Consider the following 12,256-nt stretch of genomic DNA (forward strand, 5'->3'; position numbering starts at 1 on the left):
TAGTCTTTTAAAAGAGTCAGACTTTGTACGTGATATTTACTGAGGGACAGGTTTTTTCAAACTTATTGTAATAAAGAGAAGACGTTGTAGATGGTTTTTTAAAAGGGTCAGATGTTGTAGGTGGTATTTACTGAGGGACAGACTTTGTAAACCTTATTTTAACAAAGGGAAGACGTTGTAGATGGTCTTATAAAAGGGTCAGACTTTGTAAGTGGTATTTACTGAGGAACAGGCTTTGTAAACCTTATTTTGATAAAAAGAAGACGTTGTTGGTGGTCTTTTAAAAGAGCCAGACTTTGTAGGCGGTATTTACTGAGGGACAGGCTTTGTAAACCTTTATTACACAAAGACAAGACGTTGTAGATGATCTTTTAAAAGGGTCAGGCTTTGTAGGTGGTATTTACTGAGGAACAGGCTTTATAAACCGTATTGCAATAAAAATACGTTGTAGGTGTTCTGTTAAACGTTTCAGAATTTGTAGGTGGTATGTACTGAGGAACAGGCTTTATAAACCGTATTTTAATAAAGAGAGGACGTTGTAGATGGCCTTTTAAAAGGGTCAGGCTTTGTAGTTGGTATTTACTGAGGGACAGGCTTTGTAAACCTTATTTTAACAAAGAGAAGTCTTTGTATATGGTCTTTTAAAAGGGTCAGACTTTGTAGACATTATTTAACAAGTTCATGACTTAGTTGATGGCATTTAACAAAAGCCAGACTTAATGGTATTTAACAAAAGCCAGACTTAGTTAATGGTATTTAACAAAGACCAGTCTTTGTTGATGGTATTTTAAAAAGGTTAAACTTTGTTAATGATATTTAACAAATACCAGACTTTCTTGATGGTATTTAAGAAAGGCATGTCTTTGTTGATGGTATTTTGAAAGGGTTAGACTTAGTTGATGGTGTTTAACAATTGACAGACTTAGTAGATGTTACTTTAAAAGGGCTAGACTTTGTTGATGGTATTTAACAAAGGCAAGACTTCGTTAATGGTATTTAACAATTAGGGCAAGACTTTATGGATGTTTTTTTTTTAAAACAGGTACCTGACTTTGAATGTTTTAGTCTTTTAGTGAGTCACAAAGAATATATGCTTAGAACGTTTTGTACATCTTGCCAGGATGCACTTATTGACAAAATAAAGAGGCTCAGTGTAAACTTATCTGAATACGCAAATATTCGATTATCAGAATTATTTAGTAGAGTAGAATTACCACACTTAATGTTACCACATGTCAAGAATAGAATGACCACACCTAATATTACCACATGTTAAGAATAGAATGAGCACACCTAATATTGCCACATATCACTGGTAGAATTACCACACCTAATGTTACCACATATCAAGAGTAGAATTACCACACCTAATATTACCACTTATTAATAGTAGAATTACCACACCTATTATTCCCAGATATCAAGAGTAGAATTACCACACCTAATATTACCACTTATTAATAGTATAATTACCACACCTATTATTCCCAGATATCAAGAGTAGAATTACCACACCTAATATTACTACATATTAAAATTAGACTTGTATCCCTTAATATTGTCACATGTTAAAGGTAGCATATAGGTAGCATAACAATGCATAATTTTACAACATATTTAAAAGTAAAATTATCAAGATTTATGGGATAGCTTAAATGCTATCTCTGCATACTTTCAAAGTTTCACTTGCGACAAACGACCCTAATTACTAATATTTACAACTCATGTGTTCAAAGAGAGAGAGAGAGAGAGAGAGAGAGAGAGAGAGAGAGAAATATATATAGATAGATAGATGTATATTATGTACATTGTATCAATGATATACCACGAGGTGCATACATGTTTCATGGAAAGGAAACGAAGACGAAGCTTGCCGAGTTTCCATTTAATGCAAAATTTATACAGCGAGTGGTATATCATTTGAAACAGCGTACTTTATTTATATTACATACAAACACATATATTTGCCATTTGAACGCAGTTAATATTTACTACAGGCAGCTGTGAATTGACCATCTGAATAAACTCCTCACATCCCGAGTGTGTCCGCTACAAAATATAGTTCTATGCCTTTTGTGGCTATTCACAATCACCTTTGCATATTGATAGGTTGCTTGTTTTCTGTTTTTAGTTTCTATTTTTCTTCACATTGATTAAATCAATATAATACACACATATGATTCAAACATGAAAGATGGTTTTAATAATAAAAGTAGCTCACTGCATGGGGCCGCGAGTGGCCGAGTGGTCTAAAGTGCTCTCTGCTACGGATTACTGCCATCTCACATCTGTCTGCGCAGGTTCGAGTCTCAGATTCAGCCAATGTGGGTATGTGGAAAAGCTTGCCAGTAGTTTTTCTCGTGGGTCGGTGGTTCTTCCCGAGGCTTTCCCGGGTTCTTCCTCCACCATTAATACTGGCCGCCATGTATAGCCTATCATGTGCTGAAAAATGGTGTTAAACCCCACAACAACAATAACAAAAAGCTCACTACAAACACTTGGTTAGCTACACCATACATTTGAACTCTAAGCCATTAACCTATCGGCTCATGGAAATTAAAGTGGAATAGAAACTAAACGAAATGACGAGCCAACAAGAGGTAATTAAAATATTTTAATGTTTTTGCAGTTGATCTAAGTCATTATTATGCTTTAGCAACAAGACCACCGGCCATAAACTCTCTTTGTCTCTGGTCGGTTTAACTCTCCCTTTCTCATATCCTTTGGTCGGTTTGACTTAACTTTTACCATCATTCATAAGTCTAGAGATATCATGGGATGACACAAACGAACTTCCTGTACGTTTGTCATTTCATAAAATTTAGCCCGTATCTTGCTATGATGGTCAATCGATCGATCGAGAGACTTTTGGGCATTTTCACACTTAATTAATAATAATCGATTTTTTTAAAAACATTATTGTACGTTTAAGTAAAAACAAACAATAAATAAATAAATAAATAAAACATAATACGTCACAGTATATGTACCATGTAACCGAGGAATTTACTGTATAATGCTGACATGGTTGCAACGTTGTATCATTGATAAACACTGTAGATAAATCACAAGAAAAGTGCGCACGTATCATTACGACTAACCATAATCTTGTAGGTTATTTGGTGTAATTTCAATTTCAAAATTTTAATTACGCCCAAAGTCCATGTCTCTCCCACCCTACATTTCTACAAAGTTTGTCCGTTATGCATGGGGGGGGGACAGAAAGGACTGTGAATAAAATGTATACCATATTAAATTCATTTAGAAAACGTGGATTACTAATACTCTAGAATCAACTGCAGACAGTCGCTAGAATGTTTATATATGCGTATTATTGCGCCATGGGAGGATCACAATTTGATATACCAATAGTATTGATATATCAAATTGCTTTATGCCAACACTTTAATGTCAGGGATTGATTGAGATCAATGTGATAAACTGACTACGAATAGTGCAAAACTAGTATCTAGCTAGCCTAAGCGCTTTCGACTCTAACGAGTCTTTTTTCAAAGGCAAATACAAAACATAGACAAGACAAACAAATAAAAAAGAAAAACGTCTATGTTTGCAAAACTTGACATGGCTGTTTTTACAGGAATTCAGCCTTTTAATATTATGTGTCAACTAGTACAGATCTTACATGTGATGAGATAAATGACATCTGGAAACCTGGCCCATCGTGGAATCGTCGGACAAAGTAAAGTTAATCCACCCTAACAAAACCGTAGTCGCCTACCGGAGACCAAAAAACCTCTAAGGACATCCTAGTCAGGGCGAAGCTAACGCCAATCACTAATCAAGGCCACCCTAGTCATTTTGGCCACTGTGGCGATAAAACGTGCAAAACATGTCAACATATGATAGAGACCAGGAAATTTTCTAGCACAGTGACTAGAGAAAAATTAAACATACATGGTCCAAACAAAACGTGCAAAACAGATAATGTCATTTACCTCATCACATGTAAGATCCGTAGCCTTCAGTATGTCGGAGAAACTGAGAAGCTACACAAAAGGATCAACTTTCATAGATCTGATTGGATGACAAAGAAGCTGTACAGAAGCCCGGTCGCAGAACACTTCTACTCCCTTGGCTTGGCCACACGTTCAGTGATATAACACTTATTGCTACTGCTCACAACCCCAATTGGATTTCCCAAACTAGGAAAGAAAAGGAATCTTACTGGATACGCCGCCTTAGAACATTGAAACCAAGCGGTTTAAACTAAAAAGACTAGAAATAGACAACCATGCACAAATAAAATCATCTTTTGCAGCCGACACATTTTCTTTTAAACAATTCTCTAAATTTGATTAATAGCCTTTGACTGCTATAACAACGAAATATCGGGAAATAATCTGCACTTACATAAATTTACATAAAATAATAAACGTCGTTAAGGCTCATCAATTTCTAGGTCAACACAAATATTTTCCAGTATCAGCAACAAGGTGAAATAAACTAATTGACACATAGTATAGTTAAAAGGTTGAATTTCTGTAGAAACATCCATGTAAAGTTCCGCAAGCATAACTGTTTTTCTGTTTTATTTGCTTGTCTTGTCTATGTTTTGTATTTGCTTTTGAAAAAGACTCATTAGAGTCGAAAGTGCTCAGGCTAGCTAGATACTAGTTTCGCAATGTTCGTTGCCAGTCTATTGCATATATATATATATATATATATATATATATATATATATATTAACTTGAGTTTCAAGATTATAGTGAGGTTCAAATTAAATTACACTGCTGTCAGATATCAGAGTTTGCTATGATTGTACCATATCTACTTTAAGGGCTCGTTTTCGGTGTGTTCCAACAATCAGAGCCACAGCCAACTGATCTCCGTGAGTAAATATAACCATCACTTCTCGATAAAAAATAACTTGAATGAAGAAAAATGCGACAGACGTTTCTCAAATATTAAGCTATGAACCACAAACAAAGTGCTCAAGAAATGTCGGGTAGAAAAGGTGCATTAGCTTGAAACTCAGAATGGTCTGGTTCATGAAATAACATTTCTAGAGCACTTAGAACGGTCTGGGTCTTAAAATAACATTTTTAGAGCACGTAGAATGGTCTGATTCATGAAATAACATTTCTAGAGCACTAAACAAATTAATTTGCCAACGGCCAACTAATAATGTGCAATTTTGATGAGAATTCATTCATGGATTTTTGCTTGGTTTTGTTATTTTATTGCTTTCTGATAGTCCGAACATAGACAAAATAATTGAGATTTTAACGTATATATAAATAGATAAAGTGATCACATGTGTTCCCTCTTTAAATTAAATGGTTTTACTTCTTCCTTCTTAAGATTGAGGCCGAGAGGAAATCTTTGTATCTCCTAACTACAATATGTATATTTTTAGCAATTCCACGGACCACTATGGGGGCTCTGTTTCGCACGACATCCTTGAGGAATCTTGGTAAGACAGCATTGACATCATATTGCAAAGGACTGACACTATATTGCAAAGGATTGACAGCATATTGCAAAGGATTGACATCATATTGCAAATGATTGATGAATCAATATCGAAAGTATAGGACAGGGCGATTTATATATATATATATATATATATATATATATATATATATATATATATATATATATATAATAATAATAATAATAATAATAATAAACACCAATACTTAGAATGTGTGACAGGTTTCTCATTATTGCTTCATCAGACTGAAAACAACATCATTGCTTACGTCATCAAACATATCAAACATATTCTGTTTCTAAGTGATCAATGATATAAACAACATGACATAAACAAAATGACGTCATAGCTAAAAAAATTACCATACATAATTGTTTTATTCTTTAACAAATATTTGACACGGAAAATGCATAGACAGTTTAGATAAATTATATTTTAATACATAAAAGTACATAGAACTGGATCTTAAATATACATTATCTCTATTGATAACCATATGAAAAATGTATGAATAAATAGAGACAACCAGTCTTATTGTTATTATGCACATTTTTGGAATAATATTTTATACCTTGTTATATTATTGACCAATGTTCAATAATTACTCAGAAAACAAAACATATAATAAAAACATATAATAAAAACATATAATAAAAACATTATGACATGAATAATGTCACGAAATAAGGCAAACACATAATTTGGCATGCCTTAAGAACAATTTGGTTAAATAGCTTCACAGATGTATACAGCGTTACTTAGGATGGTTCATTTTTTGTGTTGTGTGACTGAAAAATACACATGCATCTAGCCATAGGTTGCTCGTGGCGAGATGCGGGTATTTTACCCATGGTCCTGTGCGTTTGTTTTTTTCCTTGTATCTATAAGAAGCTTATTGTTCTATGCGATACAGTGATCACGTGGATCTTGTCAGGGAGTGTCAACTCAGATCTTGTCAGGGAGTATTACTTTGAACTGCAGCCACAGGGGTAAGTGTCAGAGTTTATACAAATCGAGTTTGTAAGCATATTTTTATAGTTTAAACGCCTTTCTCCAATGTATTGCCTTTTATGTCGTTCTGCGGGTTTAATACTCTAGAAAAACAGTCGGTATGTTACAATTTGTAGATTATGGCTTTATTTTGATATTAAACAATTTAGTAACATATATTTATGGATTTCTCCTCTGTAATTTGGGTATCCATTGTTACAACTAGCTGTATTTATTTATAGCTGTCTGTGTGTATGTATGGGTGGATAGATGGATGGATGGGTAGAACAACCAGGATGGTGAGTCTATTATCCATAGTGTGGCAGTGAAGCCATTTGAAGGGACAGTGTATCTATTTCATGATGGAAATTGTTAAATATGGACGTATACCGCCATGTCGGCCAATTCTGCGGTTCGGGTAATTCTGCGCAACGATACGTCATTTCTGTAAACATTGTATCACGTGCTATTTTTGTCAAAAATCCATTTTGTATCCAGATAGAACAACCGTACATTAATTAAGAAAAGTGATATTCATAAAGTGTACAAAAATATCCCACATTTAGACTCGAAATGCACATAAAAATGTAATTTCTAAATGGCAATGTGAAGACCCACTTTATAACCTTCGTGAACCTGTAACCCAGAAAATTCGATTTACTATGCATCCTTTAGAAGCATACAAATAAATACATTATATAAAAGATGGAAATGTGTACCTTAAAACAAAACTGTATTTTAATCCAAGTTTCCAATTTTGCAAGAAGTTGTCCCACACGTACAAAATCGTCTGCTACCAAGTGTGTCTACTTGCCGCTAGAACATAAATTATCAACAAATTCCCTGGCGTATAGTCTGTTTCTAAATTCTGTAGTAATTTTTCGCCATCAACAAGACACTGTAATCACATTACATCCTATTCATTGTTGTTTCTCTTCCATGCAATATCTTATTTTTTATAAAATGTTGAACTTTACTAACTTTTTTACAAGATCGGTTTAGTTTGCTTAATATCTCTTGCCATTTATTGGCATTTTTACGTTTAAGTTTGTAAAACTAGCCATAAAACTGACCTAATTACTCGACTGAGTTGCTGACAGGAACAGTCAAAAGTAAGATATTTCATTTATGTGGCCAGATGCATAAACATTACATGTTTTCAAAGCTATGCGCAGAATAGGCCGACATATCGCGAGTCAGGAAAACAGGGGGTTGGGTGGGGTGGTGGTATCGTCTGTGTCCAAAATTAATATTATTTTGAACAGAATATTCTGGTGACAATTTCATGTTTTCAAATGGTAAGCATTGCTATAATTTATTTATGTCAATCGCTCGAATTCGGTATGCCTTTTGCTTCAATATTGGAAACGAAAACCTTAGGTGCGCAGAAATGCCCGACAGCAGTGTAATTCTGGAGAAGGACGAGGAATTCTGACGTAAAGTCTCAACTCCATCATAAGGACCATTACATTGTGTAATGTATACATGGACCATTACGTTGTGTAATGTATACTAGGACCATAACGTTGTGTAACGTATACAAGGACCATTACGTTGTATAATGTATACAAGGACCATTGCGTTGTATAATGTATACATGGACCATTACGTTGTGTAATGTATACAAGGACCATTACGTTGTATAATGTATACAACGACACATGGTTGTGTAATGTACACAAGGACCATTACGTTCTGTAATGTATACATCGCCAAATGGTTGTGTAATGTATACAAGGACCATTACGTTGTGTAATATATACAAGGACCATTATGTTGTATAATGTATCCATGGACCATAACGTTGTATAATGTACACAAGGACCTTTACGTTGTATAATGTATACAAGGACCATTACGTTGTGTAATGTATACAAGGACCATTACGTTGTGTAATATATACAAGGATCATTACGTTGTATAATGTATTTATGTATCATTACGTTGTGTATAGTATACATCGACCATCACGTCGTGTAATGTATACATGAACCATTACGATGTGTAATGTATACAAGGACCATTACGTTTTGTAATATATACAAGGACCATTACGTTGTGTAATGTATATACGGATCATTACGTTGTGTAATGCATGCAAGGACCATTACGTTGTGTCATGTATGCAAGGACCATTACGTTGTGTAATATATGCAAGGACTATTACGTTGTGTAGTGTATACATGGAAACATGGTTGTATAATGTATACATTGACCATTACGTTGTGCAATTTATACATGTATCATTGCTTTGTGTCATGTATACAAGGACCATTACGTTGTGTAATGTATACATGGATCATTACGTTGTGTCATGTATACAAGGACCATTACGTTGTGTAATATATACAAGGACCTTCATGTTGTGTAACGTATACATGGAGACATGGTTGTGTAATATATACAGGGACCATTACGTTGTATAATGTATACATGGAGACATGGTTGTCTAATATATACATGGACCATTATATTGTGTAATGTATCCATGGATCATTACGTTGTGTAATGTATACAAGGACCATTACGTTTTGCAATGAATACATGGATCATTACGTTGTGTAATGTATACATCGACCATTGCGTTGTATAATGTATACATGGAGCATTACGTTGTATAATGTATACATGGATCATGACGTTGTGTAATGTATACATGGAAACATGGATTTGTAATGTATACGTGGACCATTACGTTGTATAATGTATACATGGATCATGACGTTGTGTCATATATACATGGAAACATGGTTGTGTAATCTTTACAAGGACCATTACGTTGTGTAACGTATACCTGGACCATTACCTTGTGTAATGTATACAAGGATCATTACGTTGTGTAATGTATACAAGGACCATTACGATGTGTGTATAAAAAGACCATTACGTTGTGTAATGTATACAAGGACCATTACGTTGTGTAATGTATGCATGGATCATTACGTTGTGTAATGTATACATGGATCATTACGTTGTGTAATGTATACATGGACCATTATGTTGTATAATGTATACATGGACCATCACGTTGTGTAATGTATAAAAGGACCGTTACGTTGTGTAATGTATACAAGGACCATTACGTTGTGTAATGTATACATGGATCATTACGTTGTGTAATGTATACATGGACCATTATGTTGTGTAATGTATACATGGACCATTACGTTGTGTAATGTATACAAGGACCTTTACGTTGTGTAATGTATACAAGGACCATTACGTTGTGCAATGTATACATGGATCATTACGTTGTGTAATGTATACATGGACCATTATGTTGTATAATGTATACATGGACCATTACGTTGTGTAATGCATACATGGACCTTTACGTTGTGTAATGTATACAAGGATCATTACGTTGTGTAATGTATACACGGATCATTACGTTGTGTAATGTATACATGGACCATTACGTTGTATAATGTATACATGGACCATTACGTTGTGTAATGTATACAAGGAACATTACGTTGTGTAATGTATACAAGGCCAATTACGTTGTGTAACGTATACCTGGACCATTACCTTGTGTAATGTATACAAGGATCATTACGTTGTGTAATGTATACAAGGACCATTACGTTGTGTGTATAAAAAAACCATTACGTTGTGTAATGTATACAAGGACCATTACGTTGTGTAATGTATACATGGATCATTACGTTGTGTAATGTATACATGGATCATTACGTTGTGTAATGTATACATGGACCATTATGTTGTATAATGTATACATGGACCATTACGTTGTGTAATGTATACAAGGACCGTTACGTTGTGTAAAGTATACAAGGACCATTACGTTGTGTAATGTATACATGGATCATTACGTTGTGTAATGTATACATGGACCATTATGTTGTATAATGTATACATGGACCATTACGTTGTGTAATGTATACAAGGACCTTTACGTTGTGCAATGTATACAAGGATCATTACCTTGCGTAATGTATACATGGATCATTACGTTGTGTAATGTATACATGGACCATTACGTTGTATAATGTATACATGGAACATTACGTTGTGTAATGTATACAAGGACCTTTACGTTGTGTAATGTGTACACAGACCATTACGTTGTGTAATGTATACATGGTCCATTATGTTGTGTAATGCATACAAGGACCATTACGTTGTGTGTATAAAAAGACCATTACGTTGTGTAATGTATACAAGGACCATTACGTTGTGTAATGTATACATGGATCATTACGTTGTGTAATGTATACATGGATCATTACGTTGTGTAATGTATACATGGACCATTATGTTGTATAATGTATACATGGACCATTACGTTGTGTAATGTATACAAGGACCTTTACGTTGTGTAATGTATACAAGGATCATTACGTTGTGTAATGTATACATGGATCATTACGTTGTGTAATGTATACATGGACCATTACGTTGTATAATGTATACATGGACCATTACGTTGGGTAATGTATACAAGGACCTTTACGTTGTGTAATGTATACACAGACCATTACGTTGTGTAATGTATACATGGTCCATTATGTTGTGTAATGTATACAAGGACCATTACGTTGTATAATGTATACAAAGAGCATTAGGTTGTGCAATGTATACAAGGACCTTTACGTTGTGTAATGTATACAAGGACCATTACGTTGTGTAATACATACATCGACACATGGTTGTGTAATGCATACAAGGACCATTACGTTGTGTAATGTATACAAGGACCATTACGTTGTATAATGTAAACATGGGCCATTACGTTGTGTAATGTATACATGGACCATTAAGTTGTGTAATGTATACATGGATCATTACGTTGTGTCATGTATACAAGGACCATTACATTGTGTAATATATACAAGGACCATTACGTTGTGTAATGTATACATGGAAACATGGTTGTGTAATATATACATGTACCATTATATTGTGTAATGTATCCATGGATCATTACGTTGTGTTATGTATACAAGGACAATTACGTTTTGCAATGTATACATGGATCATTACGTTGTGTAATGTATACATCGACCATTGCGTTGTATAATATATACATGGAGCATTACGTTGCATAATGTATACATGGATCATGACGTTGTGTAATGTATACATGGAAACATGGATTTGTAATGTATACGTGGACCATTATGTTGTATAATGTATACATGGATCATGACGTTGTGTCATATATACATGGAAACATGGTTGTGTAATCTTTACAAGGACCATTACGTTGTGTAACGTATACCAGGACCATTACCTTGTGTAATGTATACAAGGATCATTACGTTGTGTAATGTATACAAGGCCCATTACGTTGTGTGTATAAAAAGACCATTACGTTGTGTAATGTATACAAGGACCATTACGTTGTGTAATGTATGCATGGATCATTACGTTGTGTAATGTATACATGGATCATTACGTTGTGTAATGTATACATGGACCATCATGTTGTATAATGTATACATGGACCATTACGTTGTGTAATGCATACAAGGACCTTTACGTTGTGTAATGTATACAAGGATCATTACGTTGTGTAATGTATACATGGATCATTACGTTGTGTAATGTATACATGGTCCATTATGTTGTGTAATGTATACAAGGACCATTACGTTGTATAATGTATACAAAGAGCATTACGTTGTGTAATGTATACAAGGACCTTTACGTTGTGTAATGTATACAAGGACCATTACGTTGTGTAATAAATACATCGACACATGGTTGTGGTAATGCATACAAGGACCATTACATTGTGTAATGTATACATGGATCATTACGTTGTGTAATGTATACAAGGACCAT

General features: G+C 34.3%; 1 protein-coding gene across 3 annotated transcripts in view; it reads left to right on the forward strand.

Annotated features, from left to right (window-relative positions):
• LOC149803950 (inter-alpha-trypsin inhibitor heavy chain H3-like) overlaps window positions 1–12,256 on the forward strand; it is a 193,756-nt gene that overhangs the window by 139,196 nt on the left and 42,304 nt on the right. For all 3 annotated transcript variants that reach the window (XM_089953769.1, XM_089953772.1, XM_089953771.1), the window contains 2 exons: window positions 4,799–4,849; window positions 5,378–5,434. In XM_089953769.1, coding sequence (XP_089809895.1) covers window positions 4,799–4,849; window positions 5,378–5,434 — 108 coding nt within the window. The remainder of the gene's footprint in view (window positions 1–4,798; window positions 4,850–5,377; window positions 5,435–12,256) is intronic.

The sequence above is a fragment of the Sinohyriopsis cumingii genome, chromosome 3, assembly GCF_028554795.1.
Source record: "Sinohyriopsis cumingii isolate HCF-2022 chromosome 3, ASM2855479v2, whole genome shotgun sequence".
NCBI lineage: Eukaryota > Metazoa > Mollusca > Bivalvia > Unionida > Unionidae > Sinohyriopsis > Sinohyriopsis cumingii.